This window comes from Triticum dicoccoides, chromosome 2B, assembly GCF_002162155.2.
Source record: "Triticum dicoccoides isolate Atlit2015 ecotype Zavitan chromosome 2B, WEW_v2.0, whole genome shotgun sequence".
Taxonomy (NCBI): domain Eukaryota; kingdom Viridiplantae; phylum Streptophyta; class Magnoliopsida; order Poales; family Poaceae; genus Triticum; species Triticum dicoccoides.
In genome coordinates this window covers 25,329,899-25,352,471 of record NC_041383.1, presented here as the reverse complement: position 1 = coordinate 25,352,471, position 22,573 = coordinate 25,329,899, and the positions used below count along the sequence as shown (strand labels likewise).

Sequence of the window (22,573 nt, the reverse complement as noted above, 5' to 3'; positions counted from 1 at the left end):
CAATAGATGGTGAGAAAATAAATGTGATTGCTCTCTATTTCACCTTGGAGCTTGTGCAAAGATTGGTAGTTAATCTACATACAACTTTGCTCTCTCTCCACATTTTTTACATGTCACATCATCACTATGTCCTAGGTGGCAAATTAACCAACACCTATCTTACGACTGTTGGAGATGCCCCTAGTATGGTCATCGCTCAATGTTCTTGGTCACAAGGAGAAGAAATTCCCCATTCTTAGTCTTGCTCCTACTCATTTGAGATGAAGAACTCAAAAATGAAAAATTACAACCCCTTTAGCACATAAAGGTTTAACGGATCGCTAAAAAAAGACTGCATGCATCGCCCAGATGCAGAGGTTGGGGGTCTTCAGAAGGAAATATGCCCTAGAGGCAATAATAAAGTTATTATTTATTTCCTTATTTCATGATAAATGTTTATTATTCATGCTAGAATTGTATTAACCGAAAACATAATACATGTATGAATACATAGACAAACATAGTGTCACTAGTATGCCTCTACTTGACTAGCTCGTTGAATCAAATATGGTTAAGTTTCGTAGCCATAGACATGAGTTGTCATTTGATTAACGGGATCACATCATTAGAGAATGATGTGATTGACTTGAACCAGTCCGTTAGCATAGCACTTGATCATTTAGTATGTTGTTATTACTTTCTTCATGACTTATACATGTTCCTATGACTATGAGATTATGCAACCCCCGTTTACCGGAGGAACACTTTGTGTGCTATCAAACGTCACAACGTAACTGGGTGATTATAAAGGTGCTCTACAGGTGTCTCCGAGGGTACTTGTTGAGTTGGCGCATCTCGAGATTAGGATTTGTCACTCCGATTGTCGGAGAGGTATCTCTGAGCCCACTCGGTAATGCACATCACTATAAGCCTTGCAAGCATTGTAACTAATGAGTTAGTTGCGGGATGATGTATTACGGAACGACTAAAGAGACTTGCCAGTAACGAGATTGAACTAGGTATTGTGATACCGATGATTGAATCTCGGACAAGTAACATACGGATGACAAAGGGAACAACGTATGTTGTTATGCGGTTTGACCGATAAAGATCTTCGTAGAATATGTGGGAGCCAATATGAGCATCCAGGTTCCGCTATTAGTTATTGACTGGAGACATGTCTCTGTCATGTCTACATTGTTCTCGAACCCGTAGGGTCCGCATGCTTAAAGTTCGGTGACGATCGGTATTATGAGTTTATGTGTTTTGATGTACCGAAGGTAGTTCGGAGTTCGGGATGAGATCGGGGACATGACGAGGAGTCTGAAAATGGTCGATACGTAAAGATCAATATATTGAACGACTATATTCGGACTTCAGAAAGGTTCCGAGTGATTCGGATATTTTTTGGAGTACCGGAGAGTTACGAGAATTCGCCGGGGAGTATATGGGCCTTATTGGGTCATACGGGAATAGAGGAGAGAGGCCAAGAGGAAGGAGGCGCGTCCGCCCCCCCCCCCCTCTGGTTTGAATTGGACAAGGGGTGCCGCCCCCTTTTCCTTCTCCCTCTCCCCCTCTTTCCTTCTCTCCTACTCCGGAAAGGAAAGGAGAATCCTACTAGGACTTGGGAGTCCTAGTAGGACTCTCCACACTTGGCGCGCCCTCCTCTAGGGCCGGCCTCTCCCTCCCTCCTTTATATACGGGGGCAGGGGGCACCTCTAGACACAACAATTGATCCCTTGGATCTCTTAGCCGTGTGCGGTGCCCCCCTCCACCATAGTCCACCTCGATAGTATCGTAGCGGTGCTTAGGCGAAGCCCTGCATCGGTAGAACATCATCATCGCCACCACACCGTCGTGCTGACGGAACTCTCCCTCAAAGCTCAGTTGGATCGGAGTTCGAGGGACATCATCGAGTTGAACGTGTGCTGAACTCGGAGGTGCCGTGCGTTCGGTACTTGATCGGTCGGATCGTGAAGACGTACAACTACATCAACCGTGTTGTGCTACGCTTCCGCTTTCGGTTTACGAGGGTATGTGGACACACTCTGATATGCATCACCATGATCTTGCGTGTGCGTAGGAATTTTTTTAAAATTATTACGTTCCTCAACATATTCCTCCTTTTAAAAGGAAGCACATAAATGTTTAACAGATCGCTAAAATAGATTTGCTCCCTAGCGTTGGGCTCCGCCCATGTCAATCACGTTCAGATTTTTTAAGACATGAAAATGCAAAGACGACATGCCAGTGAACAACAAAAACATGAATATGGTATTTCATGAATTTGTATCTTCTAGTTTCTTCGTATCTGCAAAACCACATTAGTCAACAAGTATGGATGCAGGCGGACTTGTCAGCGTCGTTCTTGACCGTCCGTGAGATCTAAAATAAGTTAATCACTACTTTCTTAAAATCCAAGCTAATACAAAAACCATCAATTTGAAAAGTTTATGATATCTCATAGGTTCATCCGGACAGTGCTACCCATCTATCGGTGACAAACACGCCATCTCCGGACAACTATTTTTCAGCTCAGGTGGCTGCATCATTATGCCATTAGTGCTAGACAGCTCATGATTATAAGATTATTCCAGCAGAGCCAACTGTAATATAACTTCCAGTTTGTTAAGCCCTAGTGTGTTCTCGCAACACATAATCAAAAAACAAAATCAAGGACCGGCCGGCATATATATATCTAGCGACGTTCTTTAGTCGCTTTATACCATTTTGTTTATTTTCTCAACTGACGATTTAGAACTATTTGCTGGCTATGATGACGTGGTAGCTAGCTGACTCTGCAGATAGGACACTGTATTTTCCTTTTCCTAGTTTGTTCTCTTTGCTACTTCTACTCGATCAAAATGAAAGCAGTGCTACTGCATTTCGCCCAAAAAAATATTCACTCAAATGTGATCAAATTTCACACAAAATTCTATGAACTTGTGCCAAAATATGGCGAATAGATGCTGCTAACCGGGCCACACTGCTCCCATATCGTGTCTGATATAATATTGAGTTATATATTCTACCATTCAGAATTGGAAGGCATCTATATTTTTCAAAGAAAGTATTCTTGGAGAACTAGAAATGTTCCATTGAGTGCACGTGTTAACTTCCATGTTTTTGCTCCGCGAATTATCTCCCCTGGTTTGGTCAAAGCTCAACGTTCTTGGTGAAAAATAGAAGAAATTCCCCATTCTTCGTCTTGCTCCTACTCATTTGAGATGAAGAACCAAAAAAATAATTATAACCCGATATTCTTTGACCAACAAATGCAAAAGCATCATATAAATCACCCCTTTAGCACCTAAATGTTTAGCATATTGCTAAAAAAACTTGCTCCCGTAGCATTGGGCTCCGCCCATGTCCATCACGTTCAGATTTTTTTAAGACATGAAAAGGCAAAGACGACATGCCAGTGAACAGCAAAAACATGAATATGGTATTTCATGAATTTGTATCAGCTTCTAGCTTTTTCGTATCTAGAAAACCACAGCAGTCGTCAAGTATGGATGCAGGCGGACTCGTCCTTGTCGTTCATGACCATCCGTGAGATCTAAAAGAAGCTAATCACTACTTCCTTAAAATCCAAGCCAATACAAAAACCATCAATTATTCGAACGGTCGCGGAGTTTGTGGAGGCATCAATTCGAATGAGAGAGATCGGAGTCGAGCGAAGGGAAGCTTCCGAGATGCATGCATGGCTCGGTTGGGGTGAAGTGAACAGCAGCTAGCGGCAGCCACCTTCCTCCCTCGTTTTCTCCCTGACGTAAGTACGTTCGCTATTTTCCAGCCGCGCCGGTCCAAATCGAGTGCTGTCACAGGTAGCCAAAACTATCCTGAAAAACAAGGATATGGTTTCTCATAGATCCATCCGGGCAGTGCTATCTATACATCCAGCTGCATGAAACTCCTTTTTCAGGCGGGGTGGCGGCTGCATCATTCATTTAATTAGCTCATGATTATTCCAGTCAACTACTACTAGATTAACTTAATTTTTTCTGTTTGTTAAACACTGATGTATTTAGTCGGAACAGACCAAAAAAATCAAGGACTTGTTTATTTAGTGATGGTGCGCATCCACACCCTTTCCCTTCGAGTATTACTATATCGTATGGGCTCATATATCCTATCATGCTGAAGTGGACTGCATCTACATACAGAAAGCGACTCCAGGTGAACTATAAGGGTTCGGTTGAGTGCATATAATGACTTTCCTTGTCGCGTCCTACATGAATTCTCTCTCGAGGCATGGTCAATGCTCAACATTCTTAGTCAGAAAGAGAAGAAATTCCCCGTTCTTCGTCTTGTTGTGCTCCTGTCACATGAATAAACAAAAGAATTATAATCGAATACAGTTTGGCCAACAAATTCAGAAATATGGGATGAAAACAATTACACCCCTACCCTAGTAATTAGGATCCACCCATTCCCATTGTGTACATACTAAAGCAATTTACGATGCTAAAAAAGTGCATTTTCAGGTTTACTTAGACAACGAGAAATGGAACCTGATATTCCATGTATCTTTCTAGTTTCTTCATAACTACAAAACCACGACAGTGGGAATGTGGTTTAAAATATACAATGAGTGACATCGATTTTATCACATAATCCACTTAATGTGGGATGTATTGATTTTTCACTTAATCTTGGTCTTCTTCGATGGAAAGTGTTATATCTTTCGCATGATACGATATGATCCCCTAGTGAAGTATATTCTAGTCATGATATGATCCCATATATAAGGTGTTCATCCTTATTTCTTCCTAGCTACTTCTACATGGCTGGGTGTGGGCCCCATGAGTCCCTAGGTACTCTATGCTCGACTCACTCTATCCACGTCCTAGGTTTTGTACCTCTACTACTTCGACATGATTCATCCACAAGCTCTGATAGTACACGAAATTAGGAGGCGGTTGCTAAAAAGGAATCGACCAGTTAGCAAATTATGACTTAACCTTTCTCCGACTCAATCCCTACTGTCCTTTGATGGTCATAAAAGTTGGGATTGTTCCCTTGGGGTACGCAAGCCACATCTCGAGTCGCTTAATAAGCTTACTGGTGTAGGCACCGTATTCCAGTTAGATATTCCAATTTTTGAATTGGAATATGCAAAAGACCTTTATATCTTTTCACTGATAGAAGGAAAATTTTAGATTTTAGCTAGTGCTACACAACCACTACACATAAGAGGCAACACAACTGTGAATGGAACCGAAGAGTGGATCGAAGAGGTTGCTTGGCCCCCAAAAAAAAACTCTTAAGACACCGACAGAAGGATAGTCAATCCCTTTGCTTCCGATCTTGCCCACAAACGTGCCTCCAATTAGATGATATGCACAAGGCAATGTACCGAAGGACACTCGCCATTGAGGACACAATTGTTGATGTTTCCAAAGCCACTAGGTGAGTGTCAGCCTTCCTGGGGCTGTTAGGAGCTGATAGGGTTGAAGTAGGCACTAGTCCAGAAAATCCCCATCTCCTCATGGTAAGGAGCGGTAGAGCGGCACCAAGACAGCACCTCATGCCATATTCAGGGGTTGTGTTGCATTTGTAGGTGGTCGGCTATCTCCACCGTTTATTGGGGCCGATGGCGTTCGCGGCACATGCGGTGGTGGTTGGTCAATGACGAAGGCCAGCAATGGTGGCACTTGGTCTTGCAATGGTGGTGAGAATGTCATGTTGGCGGTGGACACAAGGTGTGCGGCCATGATGGATCAGACCGAGGGTGGCGCATAGATTCTCGGCTTTGTGCACAATAACAACATACAAGAGGCATTAGGTAGAAGTTGTGTGACACGAGGTAGCAGATGGCGGGTGGTGGGGCATGACGAGGTCTCCTTGTCAATTTCGCCCACATAAATGCTCCATGTCGTGTCGTAAACTTCCGCATGATGACTTTCATGAAGATGGGGCAGGACTGTCAAATAACAAAATGTGAGCTCTTGGCGGTACTGACGCCTATATGTTTGTAGTTTGCGTCCAATCAGTGTGGAAGACCGGGGGAGGGCGCATTAGTGACCTTGTTGATGCTAGTGGACATGCTCTGTTCTACACCCAGTATTCGTTGTATGTCCCGTTGCATGCTGATGTCTATATCAGGTATGTGATCGTGTACGACTGCCTAGGCATGATGATCTGACTTGTAGCATTGATATCTTCATCCAAAAGTGGGCGTGAAAATACATTGTGACTTAGGTTTGGTGCTGCTCTTGCGCATAGGGTCTCTGAGTCCCAGAGTGAAAACTCTAGGTTTCACCTGCAGCGGTGGCGTTCCATCATCCCTTTGTTGGAATCATTTGCAGGCATTTACACATACTTCTTCTTCCAGGAAACCCAAGATCAAACTTCCCGTAGATGGATTTGGTGACGGCGCACATGAACGTCATTCCCTTCTTAAAGGCCGCATTGCTGAAGCACATTTCTTACTGTCCAGGGGTTGTCCTTAGAAGTGGTTCATGTCAGTGGTTGTTGCTGCATGATGTAATTTGCTTTGACAGACTTCCGAATGTCATGTTTTTTTTTGTCTTCTTCCTTTTCTGTGTATGGATTTATGTTTGCCGCGTGAATACTATTTATGCAGATTTTGGATGTGTGCTTAAAGTATCACACAGTTCCTTTGTAGCTCGTCCTACATGGAACATCTTATCTTCAGCCCTTCAACACTGCTTTGAGATCCGTACTCTCCAACTAACTTGCAACAAGCAGATTTCTCTTTTTTGTTTCTCTGAAATGAAAGAACATATGAATTTCAAACTTTGCAGATCAAACAAACTTTACAACTTCATTGTGTGAAAAAACTGAGGATTTTTTTATTAAAAAAATAATTTTTAGCATTTTAAATGCATGAAAAAATCTGAAAGTTTTTTCCCACATAGTAATTAGGAGCTTTTGTTGTCCTGCAAAGTTTGAAGTTTATACATTGTTTTGTTTGAAAGAAACAAAAATGACAAATGTGCCTGCATGAATCTTGATGCCAAAATGGATGGCTAAGATAAGGGGCACCGTGTAGCTCAAGCTACACAAAACAACACTCAGTATTATTTTGTACCAAGGCAAATCTTCTCAGTAAATTATCTCAGAAATGGAAAGTATTCATGGGAACTAAGAAAACAAGCGTGTAAAAATTCACACAAGTACGGTTACCCAAGCTTAGCTAGAACAGCCGTATGTAGTACTATTGTAGCTAGTAAGCTGTACCACACGTAATCCTGAGAAGCTCGTCCAGGTAGTCGGCGCCGAGGTCCTCCAGCTCCACGACGGGCCGCTCCTGCATGGCCATCGTCTTGTTCTTCCTCATCCTGGCCGTCGCCGCGTCGTTCGCTATCTCGGCCTTGTTGCGCCTTCTTCTCTTGGAGTGGCGCCGTTTGAGCGCCAGAACGGGCGATCCGTCCATGCCCGTGGACGTGGCGCCGAGGGCGCAGAGCGACTCCTGGACGCTCTCCAGTGGGAAGTTGAGCGCCGTGGCCACGCCCCGCGAGGAGAGCGCTGCCTGGTCGTAGGCCATGGCGGCGGCTTCGGCGGTGCCGAAGGTGCCCAGCCAGACCGGCGCCCCGCCCCGCGTGGAGTCCCGGATCTCCGCCGCGAACCGCCCCCACGGCCGTGCGCGCACGCCGATGTAGGACGGCGCAGCCGACGCTGCTGGCCTCTTGCGCCGAGGACTCGTTTCGGCGCCAACCGTCTCGCCGCTGCTCATGTCGGAGGGAAACGAGTCCAAGGACGAGAAGGAGGAGGAGGAGGAGCTGGGGGAGGGATTACTATTAGCAGCGGCGCCCATGCATCCGGCCTGGAAATGATTCCAAGAAGCTGGAGCGGCAGCGGCGGCCAGGCCAGCTGAGCTCTGCAGCCTTGTTTCAGCCATCTCATCGCTGCTCAAGTCGTGGGATGGAAACGAGTCCAGAGATGAGATTGAGGAGCAGGAGGGATCGGTGCAGCCGGTGCAGTAGTAGTACATATCGCCCTGATTGAGGAGCAGCCGGGATGGAAATGGAGCACGTTTCTTTTTCCCTTTCCGGAAGCCGTTTCCGAGAGGCACTCGCGGAGAAAGAAAAAGAGAAAATGTGTTTTTTTTCATTCTGAGAGCGGGCCTCTCGCGGAAGCAAAAACGTGCCTCTCACAAAAAGAAAAAACATGTTTTTTTCGTTTCCAAGAAGCACGGCAGTGCCTCTCACGGAAGAAAAAAATAAGTTTTTTTTATTTTCCGAGAGGCACGAGCGTGCCTCTCATGAAAGGAAAAAAAACTTTTTCGTTTCCGAGAGGCACGGCGGAAGAAGAAAAAAGAGAAAATGTGTTTTTTTCGTTTCCGACAGGCACGACCATGCCTCTCGCAGAAGCAAAAACGTGCCTCTCACGAAAAAAAAAGAAAACACATTTTTTTTCTGTTTCCAAAAGGCACGGCTGTGCCACTAACCGAAGAAAAAAAGTGAAAACGCGTTTATTTTTCCGTTTTCAAGAGGCACGGTTGTGCCTCGCACCGAAGCAAAATCATGCCTCTCGTGAAAGAAAAAAAACGTATTTTTTCGTGCAAACAAATCAAGTTTTGTGTCGAAAGGCTAAGAAAACCGATGAAAAACCGAAAAATTGAAAAAAAAATCATCTATTAAGCCGAAAACGCGTATAAAAAACAAAATCTGATGAAAGCACCCATAACGCGACACGTTGCAGCGGCTCAAAGCACGCCAAGTGGCACGCTCTCAGCCACCACAAGTGACCATTACGAGGCTCTGAAGGAATGCTCGTCAACTAAGCAAGGCTTGGTGTCTTGTTTCCCTGAAGCAAGCAGGCGTCAGCGAGATCAACTTTAAAGTGGGTTGGGTGCTGCTTTGTACTTGTATCTCTTTATTCTACGATGCCCAAGTTTGTAGGTTGTCGTCAAGTTGCACTTTGATTTTCTATCAGTTTGTTTGCTTGCTTCGTGCAAAGTGTTATAGCCTTGTAGGGTTGTTTGTACATATCTTTCGGCCTTTTGGGGCTATTGACTTTGAAAAGTTGGGCGTTTATCACGTGTAATTAGTTCACCAATTAACTGCACAAAACCCATGTGCTCCAATTTGAAATGGCACCGCCTCAAAGCTAGCTGCAAACCTACAACCGACGTACTCAGTACGTACTGCTACCTCGGGACGGAGGGACTAGTAACTAAGTAGTGTTACACGTGATCCTCAGAAGCTCATCCAGGTAGTCGACGCCGAGGTCCTCCAGCTCCACGATGAACCGCTCCTGCGTGGCCATCGTTTTGCTCCTCCTCCTCGTGCATGTCGCCGCGTCGTTGGCTATCTCGGCCTTGCTGCGCCTCTTTCTCTTGGAGTGGCGGCGTTTGAGCGCCAAAACGGGTGATCCACCCATGCCTGTGGCCGTGGCGCCGAGGGCGTAGAGTGACTCCTTGACGCGCTCCACGGGGAAGTTGAGCGCCGTGGCCGCGCCCCGCGAGGAGAGCGCCGCCTGGTCGTAGGCCATGGCGGCGGCCTCGGCCGTGGCGAACGTGCCTAACCACACCCGCGCGCCGCCCCGCGTGGAGTCCCGGATCTCTGCCGCAAACCGTCCCCACGGCCGCGCGCGCACGCCGATGTAGGCTGCTGGCTTCTTGGGCCGCCTCCTTTCCTCCTCAATCGTCTCGCCGCTGCTCAAGTCGGATGGAAATGAGTCCAAGGACGAGTAGGAGGTGGAGGAGCAGGAGGGGTCGGCCGCGGCGCCCATGCCGACGCCGCTGTAGTAGCACATATCACCATGGTTGTCCATGTGGGTGTCAGTTGGCGTGCTCCCTGTGAGATGGGGTTTACATATAGGCTATGGCTGAGGGTGCTTTTGTTCACAAGCTGGGCGCGCGGATGGAATATATAGGGCAGCTGATGGAGCGCGCGTGGGGTTTGAATTGACAAGAGGAAATTAAACTTTGTGCTGGCAAAAAGGAGTAGTAGTGTATGTATAATGGAATAGTACGTAGGGCGGCGGTGGCCCGCGGTGGTGCCACCATCGGTATCGATCAGCTCTAGAAATGACAAGTTGGGCTTAGCGGTACGTGAGATGGGCGTCGTTTTCATTGCAAAAAGGGGCCTTCATTTTGGGGTTGGGTAAAGGGATGAGAGGGAAGGCTCACGTAGGGCGGCTGGTGGGCGTCGCCATCGGAATATCCTGCTAATTTGTAGCTCCTCCGTCGTAGTCTCGCGGAGACGGCGACAGGTCGACACCTAGAGAAGCTTCGGGGATGGCTCCGCGGTGGTGCGACACTTACAGGCCGCCGGCGGCAGCCTCCCTCCCGACTTTTCGCTCCGACGACCGCCCCAAATTGAGCTAGCTACTGCAGTCACCTCACCGGTAGATAAAACCATTCAGATTAAAATCAAGGGCTGCGCTGCGCTGTAGACTTGTAGTATCTGGTGAACGTTCTTTGGCTCACCAACTTAACTTTGATGCTGAATTGGAAGCCATCTATTCTATGCAGAAGTGGACCAGAAAAAGTTCAGTGTTACCTTCAGAATAAGAAAAGAAAAAGGGTTCAGGGTTGTCCACCACAGATTGACTTCCTTGTTCTTGCTCCTTCAGTTCTCATTCTTTCTACATATGGTCAATGCTCAACGTTCTCGGTCAGAAGTAGAACAAGTCAACCCCTCTTCTTCGTCTTGGTCCGTTTCTTTTAGTATCTACTAGGACGTAGAATACCAACATACGTTGTATTTAATAATAGTACCGTATGTATCGCCAAGATAGATTTATTTAACAGCAAATACATGAACCTGATATTTCAAGAATTCATCTCTTCTAGTTTCATCGCAAGCAACAATCGAAACCACAACCATGGGAAGTGCTTCTAAACATGAAATGAGCAGTATATATTTTGTTTTGTGTCGCATAATCCGCTTCATTTTGGACCTATCAAGTTTTTTATTGAGATACAAATTCACGATCCACTCGCATTTTATATATTGGCTTTTTTTTCGACAGCGCAAGGCACGCGTACATGTACAACTAATGAACCTGGGTAGGTAAAATCCAACAACGTACTAACTCTCACTTAGACCAGAGATTATCATTTGTCAGTAATGGATATCCCAGTTACATCTCTGCCTCTGTTCGACAGACAGAGACGAGCCAGATCAAGAACTTACAAGCAGATGAATCGCAATCCGGAAGAAAAGAACAAGCAAACCGGCAGAGATATCCCAAGCATCCAACCGATTTTTTATATACTAGTACCTCGCTTACTTATTTGTTGCTGCAATATCTCTGGTAGAACTGTTTTCTCGGTTTACATAAACTGGAGAAGGGTTTGCCATGTCTATCCTGAGTCCTCACAAATGACAAATGACAAACCTCTTACATACTATTGATATTACACACTGATGATGTTTCAGGTCTGTAGGATGTCATAGAATGTGGACGGACAATTCCTTCTCTTTAGGCAGAGCTCCTGAAAGCAGGGGAAATGTTTGCAATTTATGAGGGTCCAGAAGCAGACAAAGACAGTACAAAATACTTGATGAAAATAGGGAAAGTAGTGGCTGAACCCCAGCTCGGCGCACCCACAGTGCACCCACACAAGAAAACATAGCAAAACATTTTTCAGATTCCGTAGACATGCTAAATTTACCATGTTTCATAAATTACTGATTCTTCCCCAACATTTTTATCTGCATTAGCGTCTTTTCCCCGTTAAAATGACTCAGAGTAATCTACTGCTTCAGTGTATTAGCGTCACGATAAACAAAAGGCCCCAGACAGCATAGTAGTATAAATAAAGTTTTCGCAACTCCTAAACCTAACTGGGAAAATTGGCGAATGTTCAGAGAATCACTCGGTTCATACAGGTTTAAAAGGCACATAGACTCGTATTGAACAAGAGCACATTCTAAGGTGGCAAATTAAAAATACAGAACCTTTATGATGAATGTGAACAGTACCTCTACTGCTGAAGCCACCCTCAGTAAGCTAGCCTCACCCCATGGACGGCCTATCAGTTGCAAACCGATAGGAAGGCCTTGCTTGTCATGACCAACCTGAGTACAGCACAGGAGTAGCAGCTCATATTAGAAAATAATACTTTCCCTCCATGTTTTTGAGCTATATTATACTCCCTCCGTAAACTAATATAAGAGCGTTTAGATTACTACTTTAGTGATCTAAATGCTCTTATATTAGTTTGCAGAGGGAGTACTACCAAAATTCTGAATATTTTTCTATAATTATCTGTAAACCGTTCATTATGTTCGAAATAACACCATCTTTTCTGAATGTACATCAATAATACTAAAGTTAGTATTCCATACACAATCTCATAACGTTAATTAGAAGATACAGTTAATACTCATCATGAGTTGTGACACCACTTACTGGAACAGTTATGGCAGGAAAGCCAAGAAAATTCCCCGCAACAATGAATTGCATCAACTTAGCTGGAATAAAGAGACAGAATCAGAAACATAAAAAGGTGTATTTGATCTCTGTAGAAGTACCAACCTTGGCAAGTTGGCACCAAAAGAGGCATATATTTAGTTTGCTTAGTGAACTGCTGAACTCATGCAAACTATTAGACTCGTGAACTCGTGAACTTACATATTGCATAGATACTCCCTCCGTCCGGAAATACTTGTCATCAAAATGGATAAAATGGGATGTATCTAGATGTATTTTAGTTCTACATCTCTTTTTATCCATTTTGATGACAAGTATTTTCGGACGGAGGGAGTACTCTATACTAGTATGAGATTCCAAAAAGGAAGAAATGCCCCCGTATATTTGACTCCAACAAGTTTCTAAATAGCTTGCCATATTCCGTTATAGCTTTGTGCGGTCCCACCACAAAACCATGAAACCCGTGATCTAAATAAGGAAATAGCTAGTGATAGCTCAGCTTTAGCTTTTTAGGATCTTTGCGGCTAAGGTGTGAAAAATGTGTTTATGACCTCAATCTCCCCTACAAATTTCACATATAGAGTTGTCGTTAATTTTATTTTTCTTATTACAAACTTTTTTCTCAATACAAGACAAAGACAACAGTTGTTGTGTCAAATAACAATTTCCAAATCAAGATTTCAGTAGTTTTTATGCAGGATGTTAGCATGGTTCAGAGCTCAGTTTGTGATAAATTGTAAATCCACATGTTGAACGGCTAATGAAATGCATAACATAATATAGTGAAAAGAATCTACCTGATACAATATAATCAGACTCTCCTTTCAGAGCACTTGGTGGTATTCTTGGTGCAGTAATGCTGGGAAAAACAACACATCTCCTTAGTTGTTATTATAAACTGGAGCAACCTGGTAAAATTAGGTATGCGGCATTCTAGGGAGCAAAGATAAGCAGACTCATATCAGTTGCTCCGTGTAATCCCAAATGTGAATTAGTGTTTGTCAATTCAGTAATTCACACATAGTATCTCCCATTTAAGTCAGAAACCACCGAGACCTCCTAATTGGCACGTTCAGTGCTAATTAAGCTACTTGGCCCTCGCACGCCTCTCCTGGTTCTCGCATAGGCCAGACCAACAAACCGAGTGTCCCTTTCGTACGCTCAGTTTTTTTTTCTTTTTGAACAGCTTGATCGTTCCATCAGTTCATCGGTCAACATATGCTCAAAAAAAGTTGATCGGTCAACAGTAGACCTGGTTGACCATGACTAGTTATCCGTTGAGTTTCCCAAAAAATCATGAACCTGGAAGAATCATAAAATCCAGAAAAGTTTACAAATTTCGCACCCTTTAAAAAAGTTCATAAAATGTGAAAGAGTTCACGATTTTTAAAAATAATTAAAATTTTGAAAAAGTTCGTGAATTTGAAAAATGTTCACAAATTTTAGAAAAAATCATGAATATAAAAATGTCCATGAACTTGAAAAATGCTCACAAATTTCAAAAGAAAATAATGATCCTAAAAGAGTTCATGCAATTTCGAAATGTTCCCAAAATTGGAAATTTTTGATTAATTCAAAAAATTTCATGTATTTACAAAATTCAAAAAAAATAAAATAATTTCGCAAATTTGAAAAAGCTGACAAATTTTGGAAAAAAGTTCTCGAATTTGAGGAAACTTCATGGCTTGGAAAAGTCCATAATTTGAAAAAACTTCACAAAAAGGAAAAGAGTTCACGAATTTGAAAAAATCTTAAACTTGAAAAAAGTTCGCAACATTTTGCGAAAAGTTCATGAATTTGAAAAGGTTCTCGCATATGAAAACAATGAAAAACGGATAAAACCAACAAAAACCAGTCTAGAAAACTAAAAAATGTATATGTTAGCACTTGCGTCTGTATGCGCGTGTACATGAACGCTTGCGCAACAAAAACCAGTCTAACAAAATCAGCCACAGCCACATTTTTCTATTTGTTTTTTTATATTTTCTGTTTTCTTTTTTTGCTTCATTTTTGCACATTTTGTAAAATATTCTAAATGTATATGTTACAAAAACACTCCACAACAAATAACTGAAAAATGTTATATAAATATTTGAAAAATGTTGAACAAGCATTCAAAAAATGTGGAATGTATATAGGAAAAATATTGTTCATGTATTAAAAAATGATAAAAAAAATTATCATGTACATAAAAATGTTAATCAAGCATTTGAAAAAAAATTGTTGAACAAGTATTTGAAAAGTGTTAATCAGGCATTTGGGAAATGTTAAATGTGTATAGAAATTTTTTTGACCATTTATTAATAAAATGATGAAAAAAATTGTACATAAAAATGTTAATCATTTGAAACAATGTTGAACAAGTATTTGAAAAAATTTAATCAAACATTTGGAAAATGTTAAATGTGAGTAGAAAAAAAGTTGACCATGTATTAACATAAGATGAAATTTTTTTTGATCATGTATATAAAAATATCAATCAAGCATTTAAAAATTATTGAACCAGTGTTTCAAAAAATGTTAATCAAGCATTTGGCAAATGTTAAATTTTTATAAAAAAATGTTGATCATGTCATAAGAAAATGTTCATCTTTTTATTTCAGAACTTTTAGTTAAGCTTTTAAAAAATATAAAAATTGTATCAAAAAATATTGACCATTTATTAAAAAATGTTAATCTTTTATTTGAAAAAGGTTAATTAAGCATTTGAAAATGTTAAAAATGTCTATGCAGAAAATGTTGACCATGTATTACCAAATATTTAATTTGTATCCAAAAAACGTTAGACGTGTATTAGAAAAATGTTGTTGACATATATAAAAAATGTAGAATAATAACCAAAAGAACAAAGAAAACCAAAAAATAAACAAAAGAAAAAAGAAAATGAAAAAAAATGAAGAACCAAAATGCATCAAAGAATGAAATAAAAGCGGAGAAGTGCCGACACCAGAGACCAACGACCAGGCGCCTCTCTCTCGATCCCAACAATTAGAAAACTAGGTCGCTTAGAACCACTAACCATCTACTCGAAGCTAGAAGGCAGAATTTTCCTCATGCACTAGCCTCTTTGACTAGACAAAAACAAGTACCAAGGAAGAAGCATGCATATACACTATTAGCATAACTGACTAAGATGATATCAAATGTCTATGAACCGATTGTAATAGACTTTAAAATCTTTTACCCGGTTGTAGGGGTTGCTATGACGTCAACCTTCCTGAAAGCTTCTATGTGATAGTACATCATCCTTCTCCTATATAAGACATGGATACAGTAAGCACACAACCGGCAGAACATCTGCCATGGGGAAAAGAAATATATACTTGATAGTCGCCGGTTCATATCCCAGACTTAATTGATTTGTCATACGACAACTATGTGTCATGTCATTTATAACAACACCTCAATGCCCACCATTTGTGCAATGGGTAGCAGATCTAGGAAATTTCAGTAACTCGGTATATGTGACAAACTGGGATGCCCAAATGGACTTCTCTAAAAGTCAAGACATGGTATCTTTTAAAGAAAAGAATAAGAAATTTGAGTTAGCAGCACCTTCTGGTAGCAGATAAGGATAAAATTGAAGCCACACAACTTCTAGCAGCTAATGATGTATTGTTACTTAGTACAAAAATGTCCACACAATTAATACGAATAAGTCAATAAGTATGCCCCATACCTGGCGTTAGGTATGCTCTGTACTGTAATGCATGTCCTTTTTGTACTTGTCTATAATCTCCTATTTGTTTTCAAAATAAAATGATAAAGAAAGAACTAACTAAAATAAGGCATATATAGGATACGACATATTAGAATAATTCAGTTAGATGGAATTGTGATTTAGCAATAACTACGGTTATACTAGAAATGACAGATATTGTCAAATTAAATCCAACAAAAATGCACTGGATAAGGGCTTGTGGAAGCCTGTGGGATCATTAGATACATTGGTCATCTCTCTGTGTTACCTGGAAAAATTCTTACAATCTACATAGGTTTTATTTTATCATTCTTATCTACAATCACAGTCAACATGGTTCTAAGAGAACTTCCAAGATCTGAATAAGATTGCATGACGAAAAAAACCTACTTCATACTCATGAACGAGTGCTATAATGGAAATCATAAATGGATCAGCTACATTTATACTCATATTTACCTCAGACGTTGAGAAGCAACATAATCTGCTGAAGTGAATGACCCAAAAAGTGCCAAACTTCCTCGAGTATCTAACGTCATTTCAGTTCGCCTCCTGGAAGATAGTATAGTGAGATTGATAGTACGGAATAGTAAAGACTAGCTAACAATAATATTTCCAGTCTCTCAGGGACCAAAAATTTGAAGTTCTACCTCCTATTGAAACTTGAAAGGAAAAAAAAATTATAACTCATGCTAAGAGCATTATGGAGAATCCGATATTTGTGTTGATAGATATAGATCGGTACCCTTCTTGGTAATGAGCATTCAGCTGGCAGAATCCTTCTGAGCCAATAGTGACAAGATGGGCAGTACGCATCTCCAAAAGCTCTGGTAATATTATCTCTTCTATCTTGAAAAATGTTAAACAATACTAGTCAGCTGAGATGTCAAAAACAACAAAATATGCATCTATATATAGTAGATCCCACGTCATCAGAAAAGGCATCTCGTCATAATCATTTAGCAGGTGGGAAAAATTAAGCTTAACTATTACTGCTTGTTGGATGTCTAACAGCTCTAAATGATACAGATCAGTTAAAACTTACAGGAATTGTTAACAATAGTAAGATGGACATTTTTCTAATTAACACTTCACAATTGTTTTGACACAACCATCAACAGAACTATGGTAGTAGTTATTGGTGAGCACAGAAGCATTCACCTTACACATGGAAATCTTATTAATGAGAAAATGCCTTCATCTAAAGAAGAGATTGTACATTCAAAGGTACAACACCTAAACAGTTGGTATAAATAGACATAAGAGTAATACAATAATATAAGATGTGTTGCGGTAGAAATGGCCATACCTGACATCCGAAGGTGTTGCGCAGGAGGCTAAGTGCATCCTCACATGTATTGGAGATCTCAATATCAGAAACATCATGAAACCACTGAAAAAGCCAAGTTTATATCAGAAAAATTACATCTGTACAAGATAACATTTCATGTTAAAAGTTGTACCTCTGTATATTTTCCCACTTTCACTGATTGCAGGATATCGCTGTTCTCAGAGGACATCAAGTTAGGAACACACAGCGGCAACTGTACAGCAAAAAAGGGAAAGAGATGTAGAAGCTGTGAGCCTGATAGGATGTAATAAGGTTAAATTTAGATCATAAGTTATGATACATCCTGGGTAATAATGGAGAAGGTTAACATATGAATGTTGCTATATTATGATTACCGTACTTTGGAGTTAAAAAAATACATTTCATTTCAGAAAAAAATAATCACATTCTTGTTTCCCACAATTCATTAATGCTGACATTTGTACTGCTTCACATTTAAGAAAGAACCGACTAGTATAGTATAATGACGTAGAAGTGACATGAAAGACATTTTAGAGTTTATTCAACATGCATTTCAATGTTTCTGGTACTTAACAGATGGGAAGTGTTAAAACAGGAAATATCTTACAGGTCTCAGAGTAAGCTTATCCGTAGGTCTACAGCCTGCAAGTGCAGAATACCTAAAATGCCACACGACCAGGTGTAAGACTGTAAGTAGTAAATAGATGAAGTACAAGCAGAGTTGAGTGTTCATAAATGACAAGTATTCAGTTGTGCCCACTAGGCCACTACCCATGAGGTAGTTAAATTTATATCTCATATAAATAACGTAAATAAGAGAGTTGACAAACTTCAACGTTGCCAACAAGATGGCTAAACAGGTTTATGCAACCTCACGATCTCATTTAGCAAGCCAAAGTACTTACACCAGCATAGAATCCTCCACCGATGCTGTAAGAGGTGAAGCAACTTCAGCAGTCCCACCATCGCAAAGCACCCTGCAAATAAGATATATAATTATGCCTACTCACAATCTATCTATATTTATATACTAAAAAAAAGGTAAATGCCGACACATTCGCCCACATAGGCTAAAAATATAGGCTCTGTAGATTTAGATTAGAATGGTTGATATTAAAAGGTGTAAAGTTACAGAGAACAACATCATATATGAATTTTGGCACCTGACACGTACAAGATGCTACCACACATAACATGTATGTATTAGTATCCGATACGAGCACACCAAACCAATCAGAAAAAACATGCATATTTGTATCCGATACGAGCCTCTCAAACCAATCATAGCTAGCAGTTTGGGCTGGCTTTGGGCACTCAAATGCAGGAGGAGAAAAAAACAGAAAAATTAGGTTGGTATGGCTTTGGGCACTCAAATGCAGTTTGGGCCCAAGCAATACGGTTTGAGCTGGCTAATGGGCACGTGCAACACCATATGGGTTGAGAAATTAAACATGCTAGGCATTTGAGTGTGTGGGAGCATAGTGCAAATGACATTGCAAAAATTAGACTAAAATAAATCTATAAAAGATGACTAAGCCCTGTAGTTTACATAGGCTGAAACAAGATCAAATAAAACACAAATATCTATTATTAATCCTAATGGCAAATCAAATAAATCCAATGATCAAAACGTATTCCATTCATATTATCCTAATTTGAAGAAACACGTAACACTCATGTAAAAAATAGCCACGCAAATGTGCAGGGCAACACACATCTTTGGCCCTTAGTAGTATATCTAAAAAATATTTGCATTGGTCCTGTAAAATTAACATCACTTTATTCAAATTATACTAATACTTTATAATTTTATATACAAACACATTTTTATTAAAAGTAACTGCCAAAGGTATGCATCGAATATCATGTCAAAATCTAAAAGACAAATGTAACAATACATAGGAAACAACCGAATAAAAAAATAATGTATTTTATATGAAACTCAAAATAATAAATAAGGAAAATAGATTTTGTGAAACACCCCGTAGAGTCAATAAATAACTGTTTGATAATAACATTTAAATAGAAATTAGCACTTGGGTTCATTATATGAAATTAAACAAGTTGGCATTTTGATTTACATCTGATGACATGAAATATTTAGCGACCGGGTTGACAAGCTCAAGATATTTTCTGAACTTTTGTTTTAATATATGAAAAATATCTGGTTTGATCAAACTAAAACAATATCATTTTATCCATCATGGATATTTTTCACAGTACTATAACATATAATTCATGCAAGCATGAGTGGTCTGTTGAAGTGTATATGTGGATTTTCTAGCCCTTCTCATCAGTTCAGACCTTCAGTTGTGTTGCCTAGTGCATGAAGCTTAATATGGATCAGAGTAGCAAAGCAAGTGCTAGTAGTACATATCAAATAGGAACTTCTCTTAGTTACCCAGTCATATCTGTGCGCCCGAATGTTGTCTTCAAACCAACAATGCCACATAGGGAGGATGGTATTCGAACTGAGCCTGTAAGAAAGAAAAGATCCCAATTAGAGACTAGTGCCGAAAAGAATGTAGTGTCAATGAATGTCACAGCTCTATATGTACAAACCTCCGGCGTCTGTTCCAATCGCTGCTGAGCATAACCCTGATGAGACAAGTGCAGCTGGACCAGATGAAGAAGCACCAGTATATCTATCGATTGAATGTGGATTTCTTACTGTCCTGCAATAAATAATTATGAAATTACGAATATAAAGTAGCAAACATCAGAACATAAGTAGACTCGATGAACAATATTGGATGACTGCAAATTCCAATTCTGTTTTCCATTTCTTTTTCATAATGTGATGGTTTCTGATGATACTGCTAGAGCATAATGTTTGTAGGCATCCGAGAGTTCTGATTCCTTGTCAAGCTTTACAATTACTGAGCTGAGTTTGCTTCTAGGAAATAGCTAACAAATATTATAGTTACCCTTTTCCTTTACAAAACTTTATGCAAAGCGAAAGAATCTCCTAGACGTTTTTGGATATTCATGTTTGCAGCATTTCAAAAAACAGGGACAAAAGATATTTAATCTGGTAACGCTCGAGTTCCACCAGGTCAACATAGGTGAAAACCATGACTTAAGTTTTAACAGCTCCAATAAAACTCATGTGTCCCTAGACTCCATGTAAGTAAGCATTTCGAACAGAACTAACAGCCGCTCAATTATTAACCGTACCCATAGTTTGGATTGTTTCCGGTGACCCCAATGCCTAGCTCGTGCATATTTGCTTTCCCAATAAAAATAACTCCACATTTCCGTAAACGAGCAACTAAGACTGCGTCTTTCTCCACAGGGCGGATTTTGTCGAAAAATGTGGTAGCACCTGAATTCAAAAAGAGGAACATAATATAGAATGTGCTGCTCGGGCACAATAAAAAAATGGATACTTCAGTCGAATGAGCTAACTCTTTGATGGATATGGGAAGCAGTCAATGTCATCCTTAATGGCAAAAAAGATCCCATCCAAAATGGAAATCGGGCTTCCTGAGCACAAGAGGCAACACATACCAAGAAAACAGGATAGAGGTAAATGGAGTTTCCACCTGATGTCTGTTCATTTCAACAATGATTGGATAAAGCAGCAAAGATAGGTTCCGCGTAAACCTTGCGCAAATCTCTTTGTGGAAGCATCAGCTTGCTTCCTGAGGTCATGAGCGTCAAAATAGATGAGCATTGGCATCGGAGGCTTCTTATTGTTCCACTCTTCCACGCCCACAATGACATGCTCCGCAACCTAGCCAAAGGTCCCTGGTTAACACCACAAATGCAAGCAGAGCAAGCAATGTTTGTACAAATACAGTACATTCCAGTGAGCTACTCACAGCTGACGGTGTCGTGATCCCGGACCGGTATGCATGCGCAAAGTCACGGATCTTCCAGTAGAGAAAGGGATTATTCTCATCGACCGATGATGTGAAACGCCGAGACGGGTCATACGGAGCGAGGCACTGCAGTGCTTCCTCCACTCTCTCCACAGGGTCCCTGTCTTCCCCCAGGATCATAACCCCTTTCTCCGGCTCTGGCAAATTAGGAGCAGCAGCAATTAACATTAATACACCCCTTTTTTTTGCATTTTGTTCAACCGTGCATATAACTTTCACATGATTAGAAAATCTGCAGTGGGAAATTTTCTTACTGTCTCCAGTCAAAAAATATGTAAAAACAGGGTGGTGTAACTGAATTGAGCAAATTATTTTGTAGACGAAACCGAGCAAATTATTCATGTGGGGTTGTGCTTCTGCAGCAAACATTCATGTCTCTGTGCCTTTTTTCAGTTTAAGCAGAACTTTTTCTCTTTCTTTTTTTTTTGCGGAAAGTTTCAGTAGAACTTGACTGAATGAAAGAAGTAGAACATCTATCTGAATTCTGAACTGTATATACAAAATTCAAGTGACAATTTCAAAGGGAAACACACTGTCGTACCCTGCGGCGGGAACTCCGGGAAGAACATGGGCCGGTCGGGGATCACCGTGTGCTGCAGCATCTGCTCGCTCGTCCCCCGGCAAGACCAGGGTTGTGCTGAGTGCACCGGAAGCAAAATAATCTGAAGCAAAAATAGAAACCGGCAAGGGAGGAGAGGACCTGCGTCATGTTGTTCTGCTTCTTGAGGACGGAGGTGACGATGGGGCAAAGGAGCGGCGACTCGAGGAGCCAGACGAAGGCCCTGAGCGGGAACCCCGTGAGGCGCGGCGCCCGCAGCACCAGCGGCTCGTACCGCGCGGCGGAGACGTCCACCTCCTCCACCGGCGCCATCGCCTTCACCTTGCCGCCCATCTCCTCCGTTTCCCTCTCTCCGGTGCAGGGGCGGAGGCAGAGTGAATGCGGATAATGTAGACGAAGACGACGACGACGACGACGACGGAGGAAGGGGAGGGTGGCGAGAAAATAATGGGGCGTTGTTGCCGGCCGGGGCCGGGGTACGTACGTAGCACTGAAGTAGTACTAGGACTGTGCACACGTAAATGTGCCAGCGATTCAGTGGACTCCGGCGACAAGACGATAAATTTTGCCTCCAGGATCTCTGACATCAGCCAAATAAATTTTTTCCCCAGATTCTACGTCAGGGCAACTCCAATGCGGATCGCCGAAACAGATACTTCCTCCGTTCCAAAATGCAGTGCATATAGATTTTTTTGAAAAGTCAAACCTCACAAAATTTGACCAAGTTTGTGAAGAAAAACATATGCATCTATAATGTCAAACATATGTCATTAGATTCATCATAA

General features: G+C 41.3%; 3 protein-coding genes across 3 annotated transcripts; all 3 read right to left on the bottom strand.

The window, feature by feature from the left end:
• Positions 1–7,171: 7,171 nt before the first annotated feature.
• LOC119360292 (ethylene-response factor C3-like) lies at positions 7,172–8,632 on the bottom strand. The gene is made up of 2 exons (XM_037625994.1): positions 8,629–8,632; positions 7,172–8,019 (listed from the first exon to the last, which is right to left on the bottom strand). Exons 1-2 carry the CDS (start codon positions 8,630–8,632, stop codon positions 7,172–7,174), a joined length of 852 nt encoding a protein of 283 aa, XP_037481891.1.
• A 421-nt stretch (positions 8,633–9,053) lies between these two features.
• LOC119366903 (ethylene-responsive transcription factor 15-like) lies at positions 9,054–9,723 on the bottom strand. Its single transcript, XM_037632586.1, has one exon. The coding sequence runs from the start codon at positions 9,721–9,723 to the stop codon at positions 9,124–9,126; it is 600 nt and encodes a 199-aa protein (XP_037488483.1). The 3' UTR covers positions 9,054–9,123.
• Positions 9,724–11,140: 1,417 nt separating this feature from the next.
• On the bottom strand, positions 11,141–22,269 carry LOC119361902 (fatty acid amide hydrolase-like). The gene is made up of 19 exons (XM_037627072.1): positions 21,930–22,269; positions 21,771–21,831; positions 21,170–21,366; positions 20,952–21,081; positions 20,754–20,831; positions 20,523–20,670; positions 19,908–20,020; positions 19,747–19,822; positions 18,251–18,322; positions 17,953–18,004; positions 17,497–17,577; positions 17,343–17,426; positions 16,779–16,882; positions 16,493–16,585; positions 15,518–15,586; positions 13,131–13,192; positions 12,313–12,374; positions 11,883–11,978; positions 11,141–11,392 (listed from the first exon to the last, which is right to left on the bottom strand). Exons 1-19 carry the CDS (start codon positions 22,119–22,121, stop codon positions 11,333–11,335), a joined length of 1,830 nt encoding a protein of 609 aa, XP_037482969.1. The 5' UTR covers positions 22,122–22,269; the 3' UTR covers positions 11,141–11,332.
• Between the last annotated feature and the right edge of the window lie 304 nt (positions 22,270–22,573).